This window comes from Hyperoodon ampullatus, assembly GCF_949752795.1.
Source record: "Hyperoodon ampullatus genome assembly, chromosome: 11".
Classification (NCBI taxonomy): domain Eukaryota; kingdom Metazoa; phylum Chordata; class Mammalia; order Artiodactyla; family Ziphiidae; genus Hyperoodon; species Hyperoodon ampullatus.
In genome coordinates, this window is record NC_136924.1 from 46,628,385 (window position 1) to 46,652,069 (window position 23,685).

Consider the following 23,685-nt stretch of genomic DNA (forward strand, 5'->3'; position numbering starts at 1 on the left):
GACACAGACACTGGCAGTATCCATTTTGGGGAGCTTGTTCTACCACATGGACAGTGGTGCTAGCAAGCCCTCCCTCTAGCTTATCAGCCTAGGGACCTGGCCCTCCCCACTAGGCTATAAGCACCTATACTGGGACGCCTCAGGCCAAGCAACTAGCCTGGAGGGGAAACAGCCCCCCAAAAGCAGGAAGGCTGCGTTAAGACCCCTTGAGCCCATAGCCACTCCTGGACATGGCCATGTCCACCAGAGGGCCTAGGACCAAGGACCACACATCAGTGCACAGACACTAGACTTGGGACCCTCAGGGCTATCAGCTGACTTTTCATTGCAAACCCTGCAGGCCAGAAGGGAGTGTCACAATATATTTAAAGTGATGAAAGGGAAAAACCTATATCAAAGAATACCTACCCGGGGGGCTTCCCTGGTGGCGCAGTGGTTGAGAGTCCGCCTGCTGATGCAGGGGACGCAGGTTCATGCCCCGGTCCGGGAAGATCCCACATGCCGTGGAGTGGCTGGGCCCGTGAGCCATGGCTGTTGAGCCTGCGCGTCCAGAGCCTGTGCTCCACAGCAGGAGAGGCCACAACAGTGAGAGGCCCATGTACCACAAAAAAAATTAAAAATAAATAAATAAATAAAAGAATACCTACCCGGGAAGGCTTTCATTCAGATTTGATGGAGAGATCAACACAACAGTGAGAGGCCCATGTACCACAAAAAAAATTAAAAATAAATAAATAAATAAAAGAATACCTACCCGGGAAGGCTTTCATTCAGATTTGATGGAGAGATCAAAAGGTTTACAGATAAGCAAAAGCTAAGAGTTCAGCACCACCATAACTCCTTTATGAGAAATGTTCAAGGAACTTCTCTAAGCAAAAAAGAAAAGGCCACAACCAGAAACATGAAAATTACTAAAAGAAAAAGCTCATTGGTAAAGGCAAAAATACAGTAAAGGTAGTAAATCAACCATGTACAAAGTCAGTAAAAAGGTTAAAAGGCAAAACTAGTAAAATCATCTGTATCTGCAATAAGTAGTTAAGGAATACACAAAACAAAAATATGTAAAATATGACATCAAAAAAAGTAACCCTGGGAAAGGGGAATAAAATGCAGGATTATTAAATAGCATTTGAAATTAAGAGATCAGCAGCTTAAAATAATCATATATATATATATATATGAATACATATATTGCTATAAATATACCTCATGGTAACCTCAAACCAGAAACCTATAATAGATACAAACAAAAAAGAGAAAGGAATCAAAGCATAACACTAAAGACAGTCATTAAATCACAAGGGCACAGAACAAAAGCAGAGGAAATAAACAAAAAATAACTACAAAACTACCCCAAAACAATTTTTTTAAAAAGCAGTAAGTACATACCTAACAATAATTACTTTAAATTTAAATAGACAACATGCTCCCATGAAAGGACATAGAGTGGCTGAATGGATACAAAAACAAACTCATATATATGCTATCTACAATGGACTCACTTCAGATCTAAGACACACACAGACTGAAGTGAGGGGATGGAAAAAGAAATGAAAGGAGAAAAAAAAAAAAAAAACCTGGAGACAAATGAAAACAAAGCACAATGATCCAAAATCTACGGGATGTAGGAGAAGCAGTTCTAAGAAGGAAATTTATAGTGATACAAGCCAACCTCAGGAAATGAGAAAAATTTCAAATGAACAATCTAACCTTAACCCTAAGGAACTAGAAAAAGAACAAACAAAACCCAAAGTTAGTAGAAGGAAAGAAATCAAAGACCAGAGTAGAAATAAATAAAATAGAAACCAAAGAAACAATAGAAGCGATCAATGAGATGAAGAGCCGGTTCTTTAAAAAGATAAACAAAATTGATAAACCTTAAGCCGGACTGACCAACAAAAAAAGAGAGAGGACCCAAATCGATTAAATCAGAAATGTAAAAAGGAATACTTACAACCGACACCATAGAAATACAAAGGGTCATATGAACAATTATATGCCAATAAAATGAATAATCTAGAAGAAATGGACAAACACCTAGAAATGTACAATCTCCCAAAACTGAACCAGAAAGAAATAGAAAATATGAACAGACTGATTACCATTAATGAAACTGAATCAATAATCAACACTCTCAACAAACAGAAGTCCAGAAACAGATGGCTTCACAGGTGAATTCTACCAAACATTTAGAGAAGAGTTAACATGTATCCTTCTTGAACTATTCCCAAAAATTGCAGAGGGAGGAATGCTTCCAAACTCATTCTATGAGGCCAGCATCACCCTGATACCAAAAACAGACAGAAATATCAAAAACAAGAAAAACAATTACAGGCTATTATCACTGATGAACATAGATGCAAAAGTCCTCAACAAAATAATAACAAACCAAATCCAGCAATACATTAACAGAATCATACACCATGATCAAGATGGGATTTATCCCAGAGATGGCTCAATACCCACAAATCAATTAATGTGATAAACCACATTAACAAAATGAAGAATAAAAATCATATGATTATCTCAATAGATGCAGAAAAATCTTTTGATAAAATTCAACATCCGTTTATGATAAAAACTCTCCACAAAGTGGGTATAGAGAGAACATAGCTCAACATGATAAAACCAAATATGAAAAACCCACAGCTAACATCATACTCAGCAGTGAAATTTGAAAGGATTCCTATAAGATCAGGAAGAAGACAAGAATACCCTCTCTCACCACTTTTATTCACCATAGAATTGGAAGTCCCAGCCACAGCAGACAAGAAAAAAGAAATAAAAGGAATCCAAATTTGAAAGGAAGAAGTAAAACTGTCACTGTTTGCAGATGACATGGTACTATACGTAGAAAATCCTAACGCCACCACTGAAAAAGCACTAGAGATCATCAATTAATACAGTGAAGTTTAAATACAGCAGGATACAAATTTAATATATAGAAATATGTTGCATTTCTATACACTAAAAATAAAATATCAGAAAGAGAAATGTTTTAAAAATCCCATTTACCATCACATCAAAAATTATAAAATACCTAGGGAATAAATTTAACTACAGAAATAAAATACCTGTACTCAGAAAACGCTGTGAAAGAAATGGAAGAGGACACAAACTGATGCAAAGATATACCATGTTGATGGACAGGAAGATTAATATTGTTAAAATGACCATACTACCCAAGGCAATCTACAGAGTCAATGCAATCCCTATCAAACTACTAGTGGCATACTTCACAGAAATAAAAGAAGTAATTTTAAAAGTTGTATGGAAACACGAAGACCCTGAAAAGCCACAACAATCTTGAGAAAAATAACAGAGCTGGAGGTATCATGTTTCCTGACTTCAAACTATATTACAAAGTCATCAAAACAGTATGGTACTGGCCCAAAAACCGACACATAGATCAATGGAACAGAATAGAGAGAAATAAACTCATACATTTATGGTCAGTCAATCTATGACACAGGAGGCAAGAACACACAATGAGGAAAAGACAGTCTCTTCAATAAGTGGTGCTGGGAAAACTGGACAGCTACATGTAAAAGAATAAAATTAGAACATTTTCTCAAACCATATACAAAAATAAACTCAAAATGGATTAAAGACTTAAATATAAGACTGGAAACCATAAGACTTCTAGAAGAAAGAATAGAACACTCTTTGACATAAATCAAAGTAATGTTTTTTGGATCTGTCACCTTAGGCAAATGGGACCTATTTAAAAGCTTTTGCACAGCAAAGGAAACCATTGAAAAAATGAAAAGACAACATACAGAATGAGAGAAAATATTTGCAAATGATATGACCAATAAGAGATTAATATCCAAAATATAAATAGCTCATACAACTCAATATCAAAAGACAAACAACCCAATTAAAACATGGGTCAAAGACATGAATAGACGCTTTTCCAAAGAAGACACAGAGATGACCAACAGGCACATGAAAAGATGCTCAACATCACTAATCATCAGAAAAATGGAAAGCAAAACCACAGTGATGTATCACCTCACACCTATCAGAATGGCTATCATCAAAAAGACCACAAATAACAAATGTTGGCAAAGATGTGGAAAAAAAGGGAACACTTCCACACTGTTGGTGGGCATGTAAATTGGTGCAGCCACTGTGGAAAACAGTATGGAGGTTCCTTAAAAACCTAAAAATAGAACTACCATATGATCCAGCAATTTCACTTCCAGATATTTACCCGAAGAAAACCAAAACACTAATTCAAAAAGATAAATGCACCCCTGTGTTCACTGTAGCATTATTAACAATAGCCTAGACTTGGAAGTAGCCTAAGTGCGCATGTACATACGAGTCATGACTCTATTCCACATCTATGCAACATGAAATAAACTAGTAAGATAAACCATAAGAGATAAGCAACAAAATGTTAGAAATGGTATATTATTTTGTACTCAACTGTGCTTTTAATTCTTAAAGTAGTAATTGTGTCTCTACTAATCCCAAGCTTTGGCTTGACAACCTGGGATAAATAAAGATGTACAGTTAGTTATTACTGAAATGTCTTTAAACTCTGGTACATGTACATGTATATATATAATCAAAATGTTACAAGAAAATTAATCTGGTAACTTAACAATATGTATAATTTTGCATTTGCTGTTCCCTCTGCCTGGAACAGTCTTCCCTTTAGTTCTCTACATTGATGATTCTTAATCACCATTCAAACTCACCTCTTCAGAGAAGCGTTTCCTAATTATCCCACCTAAAGTAGCCCCTCTTCAGTCCCTCTATAAATATGTTATTATCCTGCTTGTTTCCTTCAAAGCAATTACCACAATTTGTAGTTATCTGGTAATTACTTACTCTTTTATTTATCAGTTGTGTGCCTCTTCCCAGTGGGCCAGAACCTTGTCTATCTACTTACTGCCACATCCCCACATTTATTGAGTGTCACTCAATAAGTATTTCAGAATGAAAGACTCTTGTATAATATTTAGAATTTTTATTTTATTTTATTTTATTTATTTATTTATTTTTTTTTGGCTGTGTCGGGTCTTAATTGCACGCAGGATCTTCATTGTGGCATGTGGGCTTCTCTCTAGTTGTGGCGTGCAGCCTCCAGAGCACATGGGCTCTGTAGTTTGCAGCACATGGGGGGCTCTCTAGGTGAGGCACGTGGGCTCAGTAGTTGTGTCGTGTGGGCTTAGCTGCCCTGCGGCATGTGGGATCTTAGTTCCCTGACCAGGGATCAAACCTGTGTCCCCTGCATTGGAAAGCGTATTCTTTACTACTGGACCACCTGGGAAGTTCCAGTGTTCAGAAATTTTAAAACAGGCATTTCTCACAGACTTTTGAAACTAAAAAGTCAGACTGTGGAGCTGTTAAAATCTGGTTCTCTTTTCTTACAAACCTAATAGAAAACTGAGGTTCAGTGCTCCCCCCAAAATCCTTTTAGGATTACAAGTTTGGAATGGAGCCAGGACAAGTCTTTCATTTCCCTGTCTCCCAATTCCGAGAGCTTTCCCAACCAAGCTGTCGTTTCTTCTAGTCTCACTTTATTAGTCCTACAGGATGTATAAACAGTGTTGAACACAAATGAAAAGTGTTTGCTTCTTTTCCCATAAACTGCCTTTTTTCCCTTATAGTGGAGAAATCACATGCTAAAGAGGTCGACTTTTATGTCATGTGCAGAAGAAGAGATGAAATCCCATTATAACCCAATCCTGTTCCACAGCATGGCCTATGAACCTCACTTCTCCTGCAGACCTGGTCAGAGAAGCCACCATATTCACTACATAAAGTCATAAAGTATGTTTTGAAACAGGAAGTAAATAAGTCCCATATACACTGACATTTCACACATCAAAACAATTAATACATAGTTCAGCAGCTATGCCTATTTTCCTCAAAGAGGTCAAATTTAAACTCAAGTAACCAAGGAAAAAAATTCTACAAATAGAGGAGTGTCACATAACCAAGTACCATAATAGTCACAAGTCACAAATCCACTGGAAACTCTGAGAGAAGGACATCGTTTACTGATCTGGAATCAGACCTATTTGGCTCACAGGTAGCAGGTAACTAAGCCACCATGTCTGATGATAAAACATTTCTGCCAAAAGGAAAGGTGGTCGTATTAAACAACTATTTTCTACCCTCCTGGAATAGCTGAGTATTTTATGGTGCCTAGGACAAGGTTCGTCCCTCCAAGCAACTGCCCTCCACTACTCAGAGTTCCTGGGCTTGAAGTCATGGTTCAAAATTCACCTCATCAGAATCCATGGACAGATTAACACAAGTCACTCTCTAACCCTCCAACACAATGGCTGACTCTTCTCTGAGCCAGAACATATTTGTTATTTCAAAGTTAGCTGTTTCTTCATGTGTAATTGTCCATCTAGCCTATCTTTTCAAATGTAAAGTGACTGAGGGCAGGACCTTCTGGTTTGTAACAAAAGTCCTAGCACTACTCTCTATTTTCCAACTGAACTGACATGTAAACGATGCAATAAAATTCATACTGTGCAGAATATGTTATACTGTGGTCAAATTTATCAGTCACAAAAATGAAGCCCCAAATTACTGGTGCTTGTGTAATCCCGGCAAAACTGTCTGTGTGCATTCATGCCATAATGCTATTAATTCTTTACCTTTATAAAAGAACATGAGATTAGTTTTAAAATTAAGCAAGATGACAGTACACAAATAATACAAATCCAGAAATGGAAAAATTATTAATCCTATTAGTTACAAAGTTTACAATATTTACCCAAGCATAAGACAAATTAGGATTCAGTGGATAATATTATGGTATTAAGATTGGTGCCACCTTGTCTTTGAAGTGATATCTGCCTTTAATTTTTCTATCAATGTGTAATGCATAACAAATAAATTTTATGTATATAATTTTTTAAAAAAGACTTGTGCCAAATGTGCATATAAAGCAATATGAGGAAATAGGTAAATAGCTAACTATTTTATCTATATCCAATAGGTATACGTAAAATAGTGCCCTACTTAGTTCCCAAAGACGTCTAATAAAAACTAAAGCAGACGCAGATAACTGCAATCCTATCTACCTCAAGTTTCTAAAAACCCATTTGGTTACACATTCCAAATAGTCATGAGACTCAAACAGCGTGCATCATCAACAACTGCATGGCTAGACCAGTCAGACAACTTTTTACGTAGTCAAAGTGAAGCTACATGTTCAATGCTTTGTAGTAAAGTCAGTGGTATCCCTACTCCTAAACAAGAGGTGTTTTTTATTAAGTTGTTGTTTCTATCCTTAACATAAGTAATAAAAACTTATGTTCTAAGTAGTATTTAATATAACCTAATACTCTGAAAAGATTTCCACTCACACATTATTAGCACATGGGTTTCAAGTATACTGATTACATGTAATTACATTACATTACTGATTACAATATGAAACAATCTCAGATTTCATTCAAGCAGCTACTGAGAGGAATTTAGACAGAAGCATGAAAGAAGTTATTTGTAATTTAAATAGACACTTAAAATTGTATTTTAAAAATTAACACAATCTTGAACTCACTAAGTGAATTAATTTTGTTAAAACAAAATTCTCTTTAATACTTGCACTAATGTGCAGAGTATAGGAAATGCTGACAATGCCAGGCACATGGTATATACTCAGAAACTTTTTGCTAAAAATTACCTTCACCTAGAGTGGGCTCACAATTATCTAGGGGCTTTCGTCTGAGCAAGGAGGTAATAAGATCACACTGTGTATGTAAGTATCATGTACTGTGTATATGTAAGTCAAACCATGTGTGGCTACCACAGTGACCAGTTTCTGCAGAGTGTTCATTCTATTGCTTCTTCAGCTCTACCAAAAGATAGTAAGAGTGAGTGAACAGATCTTCCAAGACTTGTGTATGACATATTAATAAAGGGTTGTGTGTGTGTTTGGCATTTTCTCAGGTATGAAAAATAATTTGACTAATATAAGTAAGCATCTCCATTGAACAACCAATTAATGTAGAGGCAGAAGGAAGATTGAGAGAAAATGAAACAATTTTGGGGAATGTGAATCCAGCAGGGAATTGTAAAATGTATACCTTTTCCCATCATTCCCATCTGGCAAATCGCTTACCCAAATCAGACTGTCAAGACTACAGATCTTGCCTGAGAATTTTTAAATCCCTACATGATTTCTTCTCTGAAAATAAATTCATCAACATAAATTAACCAGAACCATGCTTTTTTTGGTTTCTGACATGGTTAAATTGTGATTAGACAATTAAACATTTTAATGAAAACAGGGAAATGAAAAATTATTCCATAACTAGTATATGAAGGTATTCTTAGTCTTTATAAAAATTAGTATGGAAATTAATGTAACACATGTAAACAAGGTATTTAATTTTACTAAAGTGATTTATTTTGACAATAGTTCAAACTGAATTTTTATTTAATATAGAAGGTCAATAATACATACTTATATTTATATATTAAATATTTATATGTAAAATATACATATACCCAAAAAATGTCCCCACACTCAAAATGACAACTGTGTCAAGTATATCTGACTTAAAATAAAAGAAATTACAAAAATAAAAATAGTAATTATTTGAGGACAGTGGCATTATGGCAGTGTTTTCTTCATTCTTTTATAACATTATTATATTGCTTTTAAAATTAAAATATATTTATTTTGGTTTAGTTATACATATTAAACCACTTCATCATTTAGAGACATTAAATAATACTAAAAGAATATAATTTATAAGTAAAACTATTATGTAGTTTTAAAATTCATATATGTATAAAATCCACATACCTGAGCCAACCTCTTTTTCCTCTTCTTCAATGTTGTTTTTGATGCTATCATACTCCTCATCAATGGTCTGGTTACCACGCATCTGAGATAAAATTCTACGGGCCTTTTGAGTCTGTCCTTTCTGAATAAGCCATCGAGGGCTTTCAGGTAAAAAGAGAAAGCCAAAAAACTGTATAACTGCTGGAATTGCTGCAAGTCCCAGCATGTACCTGCAATAAGAAATCAATACATTGTTGTAAAATGTGGTCTTATTAGCATTGAGTATGAATAAAGGTTTGTGTTCACCACAATAGGAATAACACATAATGGTAAAAATTAGAATTATTTTCTTTTTATCATATATGCATGTGTGTTTCACCAGAAAAGATATTTTTATATTGTAGTGAAAAATTGAAAAATGAAAAAAATCTGATTCTTCTTTATCTCTCCCACAAATTACAATGAAAAAGAATGGACAAAAGTCACGATCATTTTGGATAGGCATTCTGAACCAAACACAACATGCAAAACACCAAAATCACCATTCCTATCTAATACTAATATAATTCTGTAATTTACAATGTAAAAATGGGGCTAAGACAAAACTCTCTGATATCTGTTTAAAAGATATACTTTTCATTAAAATAAATGCCCAGATTTATTGCTTTACAGTTATTTCTTCTCTGTAAATGATTAGTTATGATTTCATTTTGCCATCAAGCATCATTTTTTTTAGACAAAAAAGCACTTTACTTAACAAAAAATGGGGGGGTGGAGGGAGAGTTAGGAAAGCACATAGCAGCCAATAGCAGAAAAAATATGAAGTCAGATGCTAATAATCATTATTAAAGTGACTAGAAATATGAAAAAGCTGCTAATGTTTTAAGTTGTCATCTTCTTCAAATATCTATTCTTAATGACTGACAAAATTCTAAATAACAAATAAGCATAGCACTTTAAATCTACCAGAGAAATAACAAAAATAGCAATATGAGCATATCAATATCAAAGATCTCTCCAAATTATTCTGACCACTGGACTAATCTCCTAATATCTCTAGTCCTCAATCTTTTCAAACTGAGTTAGATTACATAAACTTCAAGGTCTCTTTAAATTGGTGGCTTCTATGAATCTAGGACACCTGGATGTTTTCTACTGATCCAAGTTCCCAGTATATTTTCCATGGTAGATTTATGGTGGTAGAGCTCAGAAGGCCAGTCCTGATTACATAACAACCCTTACTCACTGGTATTCATAAATCAACGAGAATTCACCTGACTCAATACACTTTTCAAAGCTGTTCTAACTTTTAAGCCATGCTAAACCAAAAGTATAGCAGTCTTGAAGACACATATCTTGTGAATAGGTCTATTATTTTCCAGGCAATTTCATTTTACTTCCAAAAAGAGTAGAAAAACAAAACACAATTGCTACATGGGTGTTAAGAGTACCTCCTACTCAAACAGTAGCTATAAATACACTCAGAAAAATTAACTAAGATTTAGAAAGTGAACAAAGTGTTTATGAATGACTAAATGAATCACTTGCCTACAATATTAAAGGAAATCTTATTAGACATGTTTTATACTTTAATCCATAAGTATTGATAATTACACCAATACTTAATCACTCCTTCCTCTGCTCACCTAGAAAACATTTTTAACCTCTATTTATGTCATTATACCTTGTATTATAATAAATTATTTACCTATTTCACTTGACTGCATATTTAACTTTATATTCAGCATAGCACCTTATAAAGTATCTTGCACAGTAGGCATTCAGTAAATATTTTATGAAAAGATACAAAAACAGCTATATATATCGAAACTGTCTATATAAACTAAACAGAAAACTGTTTCACACTCATATAGTAACATTTTATGCAGCAACTCTACTGGATCATTTAGCTCTGCAAAGTTACTTACACAGAAATTCTTTCCAATGAAACTATTTGTTACTCTAGATATGACCAAACCTTTTCTTCTGAAGACTCATCTGATGAGAACTAGAGAGATCAGCTCACACAAATGCGTATTTCTGGCCTCTTTCCCTTAAGATGTTAACTTGTATAACCAAATCTTAATGTGTGTTTTAATGCTGTAAATGAATGAAATTTCTATTCAGTGTGTTCTCTCTTAAAAAATTTAAGAAAAAAGGTTATCCTACATTGCCAATTATTTAAAAGAAAAGCAATAAAAAGGTAGAAACCAAATATATTGGATTAGGAAATAAATAAGAAAAGTGCTAAAGATGAAAGCCTTTACTTTTCATTTCTCTATACCTTTCTTGACCTTTCCTTCTGTTTTCCAAACCCCCTTAGTGATGAATTAAGATTAAAGGGGTGCACTGAATACTTCAAAGAAGCACTGAAATGAATACAGAAACTGAATCATTTTTAGACCCAAAGATGCTCACATAATACTTTGCACTTTACTACTCACTATTTAATCTCAGAACATAATATTTTTTAAAAATTAAAAGAAAAAAGAAAAGAAGGGAAGAAAAGGGAAAATACAAAAAGTAAAATATAAAGATACATATTAGCCTGTTTTTTTTAAGCGAGCTGTAGAAGACAGAATACTTTAGCCCTCCAGCCTTCTGATATCTCTAAGTCCCAAGAGTCTAGATCTGACATTTACAATTCAATGTCTTAATACTAGGGCAGGAAAAAGGAACTCACACTCTATTGCCAAACTCTAAGGATATATTAAAGCCTGTTTTCAGAGACTAGTCAAGATAAAACATGTTTTATACATTTACATCCTAAGATTTCTAAAAGTAAAACAAAGGAGCTTATTTTACTGTATTTTAATTATTTTTCATGATAAAAATATTTTGATAGAAATAAATTACCATGGCTTTGTAGAGACCAAATACACAAGAGATCAGGTAACTGTGGTTTATGATGGAGAGAGGGTAGGAGCAGACCTGGGTCATACTTCACCTCTGGACACATTAACCACAAAACCCTGATCAAGTTACAGAACATTTTAATGCACAGATGACAGTGTCCATTTCATTAAGCTGTTGGGAGAATTAAGTGAAATCATTCTTTCGGTACCTAAGCACAAAGAGAAAGCTCAGCAAAAAATGTTTTCACCTCCCTGACCTTCTCCCCTCTCAACTAATTCAATGCAACTTTTCTATTCCAGCTATATCATCCACCCAAACTTTTAGTAACCAGTTTCTTTCTTGAGGAAAAACTGTTCCTCCAATGATATGCATACTGGAGAATAAGAAGAATAAATAAGAGTTTGCTTTGCTGTGATACTGATGAAAATTTTAACGTGAGACTAAGAGAGAAGGAACTCTATAGACTAGTTAAGGCACTATTAGACTTACCAAGAGTCCTCTAAATCCAAGGAAACCAGGAACCAGATGAATGACAAGAGTACACTGACAAACCAGGCAGGCAATCCCCAAACAGACAAGCAGCCCCCTATTGACATGGGGAATCTCATAATTATAAGCCAAATCAAGGGTTCTAAACCCTGGCTGCACATTAGAATCACCCAGGAGGCTTTTAAAACACACCAGTGTCCAGGGCGCACCTACCCCAGGGATTTTGACTAATTGCTCTGGGCTTCAAGCTCAGGGAATTCTATTTTCTTAAAAGCTCCCCAGGTGCCATCAAGGCTGAGAACCACTGATCTAAGTGTTTTAAAAATCCAGGGGGTGAAAGTGAACAATAAGCTCCCAAGGTCCACCTTCGAGCAAACGCCATTTACCTTCTGGAGGCCAGATAGCACATCAAGCGGACAGAAGGGGAAATGAGGTTGACTCAATCAAAAATGCCAAGCCTTCATGAGTCCTAAAAATTTTTAGAATATTCTTTAGCATCATGATCACTCACAGAAAGATACCTTTTAAAACTTTCTAAACTGAAGTTAACAAATGAGCTATTTTCTAGTACAATTAGCAATACCAGCGCCTGCCTACCAGAAAACTCAGGAGGGGACCTCAAATAGTAAGCAATACTTTCAAATTGTGTGTTTGGGCCACCTATCAACAAAGGAGACAAGCCGGGCTTCTTCACCTCAGATTAAGCCTTCCCAGTGTCAGGAACTGAAACTCTGTAAACCAAACATCCCTCATTCCTGGGTGCCTGCCCTCCCCACTGTGGCTAAGCAGACCTGCTGAGCTGCTGCCATCAGATGGCCTGTGCCTCACACAAAACCAAACAAGTCCTTCATTGAACTGAACAATTTACAACCATTCTTGTTTTAAAGGAATCATATTGCTCTAACCTATGAAACGAAAGACAAGTATCTTTGAATAGATGGCCATTTAAGACACAGAATTTTGCAGTTCATAACTGCCCCTCTCTGAACTGATGATAACATGGTTATCTGAAAACACAGTCAACAGATAAACATGGTTCTTATCTCTAGTAGTTCCACAGCAGTGATGACTATGTTCCAAATACATGAAAATCTACTTGAAGGTCAAACTCAGCTTGAACAGCAGAAGTAATAGCTAACACATAGCACTAGTTACTATGTGCCAAGCACTGTTCAAAAGAATTAAAATACTTTAACTCATTAATCTTCGCCACATCCCTATGAGGTAGGTACCATTATTATTACCATTATAAAGACAAAGAAATGAGGCACAGAGAAGATACAGAACTAGCATGCGGTGGAACTAGGATTAAAACCCAGGCTCCCTATAATAAGTGTTTATTGTTAGTCAAGCTATAATAAATGTTTCATGATTACTTGATAATAATTCTGCAGAACCCATAAAAGGGGGCATAAATGTACCTCAGCCTCATGTTCAAGGATCGCTTTAGAAGTCTGTTGTTCACACATCTCTGTGAAATGCAGTAAAGCCCTGTGGCGATAACAGGGGAAAGGGCTGCTGGGTGCAGTCCCTCCCAACCTTGTCAAACCCTGCATAGCACCTGACACTTAGCACCCACTGGGCTAGGGAACTGCAAACTGGATTTAACAACACGGACCGCTCGTGGCAAATGGGATATTCTATTACCCTCAACACCAGAGTGCTTCTATGAAAACAACTGACTATTAGTTAAAAGAAAATATATCATTTGTAAGGGTAAACTTGTGGTGCTCACTTTGAACACTGTGCCAAAATGAATTTTGATTTCATTTTTCTTTAACATACACTGGTAAACTTTTCATATAGGAAAAATTTAGATAATAACACAATAGATAGTTTAAAAGATGTTTGAGGGCAAAAAATTTTGACTTGAGATTTGATCCTTTTTAAATGTTTTATATGACAGATGTGATAGATCTAAAGTCACTTTTCTCTACACTTTGTTTTCCAATGTCTTCCTTCCAGAGGCCGCCCCAAAAGGAATTGTGCTGGATTGAGGAATTGTATCCTGCATCACGTTCTGTTTCTCTTCTCCCCTCTATTCTTTTTTTTTTTTTTTTTTTTTTTGCTTTATCACAAATTTAATCAGTTATATGTATACATATGTTCCCATATCCCCTCCCTTTTGCGTCTCCCTCCCACCCTCCCTATCCCACCCCTCCAGGCGGTCACAAAGCACCGAGCTGATCTCCCTGTGCTATGCGGCTGCTTCCCACTAGCTATCTACCTTACGTTTGGTAGTGTATATATGTCCATGCCGCTCTTTCACTTTGTCACAGCTTACCCTTCCCCCTCCCCATATCCTCAAGTCCATTCTCTAGTAGGTCTGTGTCTTTATTCCTGTCTTACCCCTATGTTCTTCATGACCTTTTTTTTTCTTAAATTCCATATATATGTGTCAGCATACAGTATTTGTCTTTCTCTTTCTGACTTACTTCACTCTGTATGACAGACTCTAGGTCCATCCACCTCATTACAAATAGTTCAATTTCATTTCTTTTTATGGCTGAGTAATATTCCATTGTATGTATGTGCCACATCTTCTTTACCCATTCATCCGATGATGGACACTTAGGTTGTTTCCATCTCCGGGCTATTGTAAATAGGGCTGCTATGAACACTTTGGTACATGTCTCTTTTTGAATTATGGTTTTCTCAGGGTATATGCCCAGTAGTGGGATTGCAGGGTCATATGGTAGTTCTATTTGTAGTTTTTTAAGGAACCTCCATACCGTTCTCCATAGTGGCTGTACCAATTCACATTCCCACCAGCAGTGCAAGAGTGTTCCCTTTTTTCCACACCCTCTCCAGCATTTATTGTTTCTAGATTTTTTGATGATGGCCATTCTGACTGGTGTGAGATGATATCTCATTGTAGTTTTGATTTGCATTTCTCTAATTAGTAAAGATGTTGAGCATCCTTTCATGTGTTTGTTGGCAGTCTGTGTATCTTCTGTGGAGAAATGTCTATTTAGGTCTTCTGCCCATTTTTGGATTGGGTTGTTTGTTTTTTTGTTATTGAGCTGCATGAGCTGCTTATAAATTTTGGAGATTAATCCTTTGTCAGTTGCTTCATTTGCAAATATTTTCTCCCATTCTGAGGGTTGTCTTTTGGTCTTGTTTATGGTTTCCTTTGCTGTGCAAAAGCTTTTCAGTTTCATTAGGTCCCATGTGTTTATTTTTGTCTTTATTTCCATTTCTCTAGGAGGTGGGTCAAAAAGGATCTTGCTGTGATTTATGTCATAGAGTGTTCTGCCTATGTTGTCCTCTAAGAGTTTGATAGTGTCTGGCCTTACATTTAGGTCTTTAATCCATTTTGAGCTTATTTTTGTGTATGGTGTTAGGGAGTGATCGAATCTCATACTTTTACATGTCCCTGTCCAGTTTTCCCAACACCACTTATTGAAGAGACTGTCCTTTCTCCACTGTACATTCCTGCCTCCTTTATCAAAGATAAGGTGACCATATATCCGTGGGTTTATCTCTGGGCTTTCTATCCTGTTCCATTGATCTATCTTTCTGTTTTTGTGCCAGTACCATACTGTCTTGATTACTGCAGCTTTGTAGTATAGTCTGAAGTCAGGGAGCCTGATTCCTCCAGCTCCATTTTTCGTTCTCAAGATTGCTTTGGCTATTCGGGGTCTTTTGTGTTTCCATACAAATTGTGAAATTTTTTGTTCTAGTTCTGTGAAAAATGCCAGTGGTATTTTGATAGGGATTGCATTGAATCTGTAGATTGCTTTGGGTAGTAGAGTCATTTTCACAATGTTGATTCTTCCAATCCAAGAACATGGTACATCTCTCCATCTATTTGTATCATCTTTAATTTCTTTCATCAGTGTCTTATAATTTTCTGCATACAGGTCTTTTGTCTCCTTAGGTAGGTTTATTCCTAGATATTTTATTCTTTTTGTTGCAATGGTAAATGGGAGTGTTTCCTTGATTTCACTTTCAGATTTTTCATCATTAGTATATAGGAATGCCAGAGATTTCTGTGCATTAATTTTGTATCCTGCAACTTTACCAAATTCATTGATTAGCTCTAGTAGTTTTCTGGTAGCATCTTTAGGATTCTCTATGTATAGTATCATGTCATCTGCAAACAGTGACAGCTTTACTTCTTCTTTTCCAATTTGGATTCCTTTTATTTGCTTTTCTTCTCTGATTGCTGTGGCTAAAACTTCCAAAACTATGTTGAATAAGAGTGGTGAGAGTGGGCAACCTTGTCTTGTTCCTGATCTTAGTGGAAATGGTTTCAGTTTCTCACCATTGAGGACGATGCTGGCTGTGGGTTTGTCATATATGGCCTTTATTATGTTGAGGAAAGTTCCCTCTATGCCTACTTTCTGCAGGGTTTTTATCATGAATGGGTGTTGAATTTTGTCGAAAGCTTTCTCTGCGTCTATTGAGATGATCATATGGTTTTTCTCCTTCAATTTGTTAATATGGTGTATCACGTTGATTGATTTGCGTATATTGAAGAATCCTTGCATTCCTGGAATAAACCCCACTTGATCATGGTGTATGATCCTTTTAATGTGCTGTTGGATTCTGTTTGCTAGTATTTTGTTGAGGATTTTTGCATCTATGTTCATCAGTGATATTGGCCTGTAGTTTTCTTTCTTTGTGACATCCTTGTCTGGTTTTGGTATCAAGGTGATGGTGGCCTCGTAGAATGAGTTTGGGAGTGTTCCTCCCTCTGCTATATTTTGGAAGAGTTTGAGAAGGATAGGCGTTAGCTCTTCTCTAAATGCTTGATAGAATTCGCCTGTGAAGCCATCTGGTCCTGGGCTTTTGTTTGTTGGAAGATTTTTTATCACAGTTTCAATTTCAGTGCTTGTGATTGGTCTGTTCATATGTTCTATTTCTTCCTGATTCAGTCTTGGCAGGTTGTGCATTTCTAAGAATTTGTCCATTTCTTCCAGGTTGTCCATTTTATTGGCATAGAGTTGCTTATAGTAATCTCTCACGATCTTTTGTATTTCTGCAGTGTCAGTTGTTACTTCTCCTTTTTCATTTCTAATTCTATTGATTTGAGTCTTCTCCCTTTTTTTCTTGATGAGTCTGGCTAATGGTTTATCAATTTTGTTTATCTTCTCAAAGAACCAGCTTTTAGTTTTATTGATCTTTGCTATTGTTTCCTTCATTTCTTTTTCATTTATTTCTGATCTGATTTTTATGATTTCTTTCCTTCTGCTAACTTTGGGATGTTTTTGTTCTTCTTTCTCTAATTGCTTTAGGTGCAAGGTTAGGTTGTTTAGTCGAGATATTTCCTGTTTCTTAAGGTGGGATTGTATTGCTATAAACTTCCCTCTTAGAACTGCTTTTGCTGCATCCCATAGGTTTTGGGTCGTCGTGTCTCCATTGTCATTTGTTTCTAGGTATTTTTTTATTTCCTCTTTGATTTCTTCAGTGATCACTTCGTTATTAAGTAATGTATTGTTTAGCCTCCATGTGTTTGTATTTTTTATAGCTCTTTTCCTGTAATTGATATCTAGTCTCATAGCATTGTGGTCGGAAAAGATACTTGATACAATTTCAATTTTCTTAAATTTACCAAGGCTTGATTTGTGACCCAAGATATGATCTATCCTGGAGAATGTTCCATGAACACTTGAGAAAAATGTGTATTCTGTTGTTTTTGGATGGAATGTCCTATAAATATCAATTAAGTCCATCTTGTTTAATTTATCATTTAAAGCTTGTGTTTCCTTATTTATTTTCATTTTGGATGATCTGTCCATTGGTGAAAGTGGGGTGTTAAAGTCCCCTACTATGATTGTGTTACTGTCGATTTCTCCTTTTATGGCTGTTAGTGTTTGCCTTATGTATTGAGGTGCTCCTATGTTGGGTGCATAAATATTTACAATTGTTATATCTTCTTCTTGGATCGATCCCTTGATCATTATGTAGTGTCCTTCTTTGTCTCTTCTAGTAGTCTTTATTTTAAAGTCTATTTTGTCTGATATGAGAATTGCTACTCCAGCTTTCTTTTGGTTTCCATTTGCATGGAATATCTTTTTCCATCCCCTTACTTTCAGTCTGTATGTGTCTCTAGGTCTGAAGTGGGTCTCTTGTAGACAGCATATATATGGGTCTTGTTTTTGTATCCATTCAGCCAATCTGTGTCTTTTGGTGGGAGCGTTTAGTCCATTTACATTTAAGGTAATTATCGATATGTATGTTCCTATTCCCATTTTCTTAATTGTTTTGGGTTCGTTATTGTAGGTCTTTTCCTTCTGTTGTGTTTCTTGCCTAGAGAAGTTCCTTTAGCATTTGTTGTAAAGCTGGTTTGGTGGTGCTGAACTCTCTCAGCTTTTGCTTGTCTGTAAATATTTTAATTTCTCCATCAAATCTGAATGAGATCCTTGCTGGGTAGAGTAATCTTGGTTGCAGGTTTTTCTCCTTCATCACTTTAATTATGTCCTGCCACTCCCTTCTGGCTTGTAGAGTTTCTGCTGAGAGATCAGCTGTTATCCTGATGGGGATTCCCTTGTGTGTTATTTGTTGTTTTTGCCTTGCTTCTTTTAATATGATTTCTTTGTGTTTAATTTTTGACAGTTTGATTAATATGTGTCTTGGCGTATTTCTCCTTGGATTTATTCTGTATGGGACTCTCTGTGCTTCTTGGACTTGATTAACTATTTCCTTTCCCATATTAGGGAAGTTTTCAACTATAATCTCTTCAAATATTTTCTCAGTCCCTTTCTTTTTCTCTTCTTCTTCTGGAACCCCTATAATTCGAATGTTGGTGCGTTTAATGTTGTCCCAGAGGTCTCTGATATTGTCCTCTGTTCTTTTCATTCTTTTTTCTTTATTTTGCTCTGCATTAGTTATTTCCACTATTTTATCTTCCACCTCACTTATCCGTTCTTCTGCCTCAGTTATTCTGCTATTGATCCCATCTAGAGTATTTTTCATTTCATTTATTGTGTTTTTAATCGATGCTTGATTCATCTTTAGTTCTACTAGGTCCTTGTTAACTGTTTCTTGCATTTTGTCTATTCTATTTCCAAGATTTTGGATCATCTTTACTATCATTATTCTGAATTCTTTTTCAGATAGACTGCCTATTACCTCTTCATTTGTTAGGTCTGGTGGGTTTTTATCTTGCTCCTTCTCCTGCTGTGTGTTTTTCTGTCTTCTCATTTTGCTTATGTTACTGTGTTTGGGGTCTCCTTTTTGCCGGCTGCAGGTTCGTAGTTCCTGTTGTTTTTGGTGTCTGTCCCCAGTGGCTAAGGTTGGTTTAGTGGGTTGTGTAGGCTTCCTGGTCGAGGGGACTAGTGCCTGTGTTCTGGTGGATGAGGCTGGATCTTGTCTTTCTGGTGGGCAGGTCCACGTCTGGTGGTATGTTTTGGGGTGTCTGCAGACTTTTTATGATTTTAGGCCACCTCTCTGCTAATGGGTGGCGTTGTGTTCCTGTCTTGCTAGTTGTTTGGCATAGGGTGTCCAGCACTGTAGCTTGCTGGTCGTTGAGTGAAGCTGGGTGCTGGTGTTGAGATGGAGATCTCTGGAAGATTTTCTCCGTTTGATATTATGTGGAGCTGGGAGGTCTCTTGTGGACCAGTGTCCTGAAGTTGGCTCTCCCACCTCAGAGGCACAGTACTGACTCCTGGCTCCTCAATTTGGGATGATTTGTTGTCTATTCATGTATTCCACAGATGCAGGGTACATCAAGTTGATTGTGGAGCTTTAATCCGCTGCTTCTGAGGCTGCTGGGAGAGGTTTCCCTTTCTCTTCTTTGTTCTCACAGCTCCCGGGTCTCAGCTTTGGATTTGGCCCCGCCTCTGCGTGTAGGTCGCCGGAGGGCGTCTGTTCTTCGCTCAGACAGGAAAGGGTTAAAGGAGCAGCCTCTTCGGGAACTCTGGCTCACTCAGGCCGGGCGGGAGGGAGGGGCACGGAGTGCGGGGCGAGCCTGCAGCGGCAGAGGTCGGCGTGACGTTGCACCAGCCCGAGGCGCGCCGTGCGTTCTCCCAGGGAAGCCGCCCCTGGATCCCGGGACCCCGGCAGTGGCGGGCTGCTCAGGCTCCCGGAAGGGCGGTGTGGACAGTGACCTGCGCTCGCACACGGGCTTCTTGGCGGCGGCAGCAGCAGCCCCAGCGTCCCACGCCCGTCACTGGGCTCCGTGCTTTCAGTCGCGACTCGCGCCCGTCTGTGGAGCCCCTTTAAGCAGCGCTCTTAATCCCCTCTCCTCGCGCACCAGGAAACCAAGAGGGAAGAACAAGTCTCTTGCCTGTTCGGCAGCTCCAGAGTTTTCCCGGACTCCCTCCCGGCTAGCTGTGGCACATTAGCCCCCTTCAGGCTGAGTTCTCGCCGCCAGCCCCAGTCCTCTCCCTGCGCTCTGACCGAAGCCCGAGCCTCAGCTTCCAGCGCCGCCCGCCCCGGCGGGCGAGCAGACAAGCCTCTCGGGCTGGTGAGTGCCGCTCGGCACCGATCCTCTGTGCGGGAATCTCTCCGCTTTGCCCTACCCAGGTATGTGGGGAGTTTCTTGCCTTTTGGGAGGTCTGGGGTCTTCTGCCAGCGTTCAGTAGGTGTTCTGTAGGAGTTGTTCCACGTGTAGCTGTATTTCTGGTGTATCCGTGAGGAGGAAGGTGATCTCCGCGTCTTACTCTTCCGCCATCTTACCCGGAAGTCTCCCCTCTATTCTTCTTCCTCCTTAAATTCTCAAATGATGGGAAAAGGTTGCCAATGCTTTATAATGCAAGAGCTATACAATTTATGGTTTTACTTGCAAGTCAAGCTGTAACAGATAGACTATCATAGCTAAGGGAACTGTATTACAAAATATTATATTTAAAACAAATTGTATAAAATTATTTTTATGGCTCTTGGAGTGCTGAATTCTACTAAAGGAAGACATTTTCACTCTGAGAAGCACAGTAAAGATTTTTTGGACACTGCAGTCATTTAGCCAAATATCCTCCTAATAGGCCATGACAGCATTAATGTGCAATTCAATAATCACTTCCTTACCTGTCTTTAGACCTCGTGCTGTTAAAAGTATACATTTTAAAACCAAATCCTCATGTTACATTTTTCTAGTCCTAGAGAATCTTGATATTTTTCAAAACAGTAAGATGAGCTCAGTCACCATCTCTGAAACTGTCCTGGGTACAGGGAGGGTTTTTAGCAATATTCTCTAATAATATCTCATACTGTCTTATAATAAACTGAAAAAAATCAAATGACAAATCTGTATTTGTTATTCTAATAGTTTTACCTCCATCCTCTATCTTCTAGCTTGCATTCTGTTTATATCTATTTGCTATTAATTTGGAAATCAAGAATGGTTAGCCCATTCTAAAAGCACAAATCAATTAGAGGAATACTGTATCATAAATACTAAGCATAATGCTATGCTTTTATTCTTTAAAACTCTACAGTTTCAAATTGGCATTCTTTCACACATAACTATGAAATAAACTTTAAACCTTTTTTTTCCTGAAACATTTCATTGAAAATAGAAAGGGTTAACAGTTAGAGTAAGTAAATTCTTTGAAAATGTTACTTTTTGAAGATTTACTGTGTTTGCTTTGAAAGCTAAGGCTGAACTTGCCATCTGAGATGTTATTCAGCTGTTTACCCAGCAAACATCTGAATGTGAGTTAAGTACCAACTCTAAACCAATCATTAAGCAATTGAGCATCATGAATGAACTTAACCAGAGAGAGTGCATTACTGTGTAAATCCAAAAACATCTCCCCAAGCTCAACTTTCCAATAATCTCTATCATTATACACTTTTTAAGTTTCCCCTTAAAAAGGCATAACCCCATCCCTTCAAACCACATCCAAGAACACCGTCCTTCAGCCCTATATCTAGAGCTACCCAACTTCGTTGTTCAAGAGTCCTACGGATTTTGAGTTTTTTCATAAACTTTAAGTAATAATCACATGAGTAATGCATTTACTCCAAGATCCCTATTCTTGGATTTACAAAAGAAACAGCCACCTTTAAATATCAACGATAAAATAATTACTCAATAGTCATCAAACATGAATTGTGATTTATATATGTTCTTACTTAATGCAAGTTTTAAATGTAAGAAGATAACACTGAATTTAACTACCTGCTATAGTTACAACAACTTACTTGATAATATATTTAAAATTTTTTCTTCATCACTCACAAATCCATTTCAATAGATGAGAAATTAAAATAAGAAAATACTGCCTAAGAAAAAAGGCTACAAATGAACCTACCTACAAAACCGAAATAGAGTTACAGATGTAGAAAATAAACTTATGCTTACCAGGGGTTAAGGGGTGGGGGAGGGATGAATTGGAAGACTGGGATTGACACATACACACTATGATATATAAAGTAGATAACTAATAAGGACCTACTGTATAGCACTAGTAACTCTACTCAATACTCTGTAATGGCTTATATGGGAAAAGAATATAAAAAAGAGCAGATATATGTATTTGTACAACAGATTCACTTTGCTGTACATCTGAAACTAACACATATTGTAAATGAATTATACACCAATAAAATTTTTTTAAAAAAAGAAAATACTGCCTAATTAAGACCTCAGGCTAATAAGTTAATTTTCCTCTGCTATTAGGGGCCATGTAGAATATTAACATCAGTGACTGATACACTTAAAAATCTGATGGCAGTTAGAGAGCAAACAGGAGACACACAGCTGGGGGTACATAATAAAAAAAAAATCAATGTGTCAAGTTGGATTCTTCCAAGTAAAAAGGTGATGTGATACATCACCAGCAAATGAGCAATTTTAATGTTACCTAGTAAATGAGTCTATGTAAACTGTTAAAAAATTCATAGCCATAGACGTAAACATATATATAAGCCAAAGAAAATATTAACTCTATCTACATAGTTAGGAGAAAATCTCTCAAAGTAATTTGATATCAGTACATAAGGCAAATGGCTTGGCCGACGTTATTTAGTGCTGTGCTCATAGCAGAAGCAGCAAGATATACTTGCTTTAATAGAATAAGATTAGATGCTATTTAAATAAATGAATGTGGTATTTTGCAGAGATATTAGATAGTTTTAAACAACATGGCAATATGCATTAAGATGTACAAAATTCACAGTACGAGTGCTGAAAATAATGCATGCACAACCATACCTATATATACACCCTTTTTTTTCAAACTCTGAATATCTCCCATATGCAAAGCTCTATGTTGGGATTTTGGAGATACAGAAATGACTAAGAGATATTCCCTTGCTTCAAGGAGCTCATACCTAGTAATCATGGAACAAAACTGGATTATGTAATTGTTTTGACTGAGATTTAGGCACAGTGTAAGAGTAAGGAGAAAAGTTATTTCAACAGAGGGTATTAGAAAAAGTGTCATGGCAGAAACAACATTTAAACTATCACTGACCATTGCAGAAAAGAATATAATGGAGGGAGCCAACATAAGGTTGAAATTAACTTTTTTTAGGCAAAATTTGCACATAATGAGATCCAAGGTGTACCATTCTATGAGTATATGTGTGTGTGTGTGTGTGTGTGTGTGTGTGTCTGTATATATATATATCCTTGTAACTACCATCCCAATCAAGAAACAGAACATTTCCATCATCCC

The 23,685-nt window shown here is 36.8% G+C and overlaps 1 protein-coding gene across 1 annotated transcript in view; it reads right to left on the bottom strand.

Moving 5' to 3' along the window:
- Positions 1-23,685, bottom strand: part of SLC2A13 (solute carrier family 2 member 13) — a gene marked incomplete at both ends in the record, with an annotated part of 464,919 nt that overhangs the window by 344,507 nt on the left and 96,727 nt on the right. The window contains one exon of the mRNA XM_079714440.1: positions 8,792-9,000. Coding sequence (XP_079570566.1) covers positions 8,792-9,000 — 209 coding nt within the window. The remainder of the gene's footprint in view (positions 1-8,791; positions 9,001-23,685) is intronic.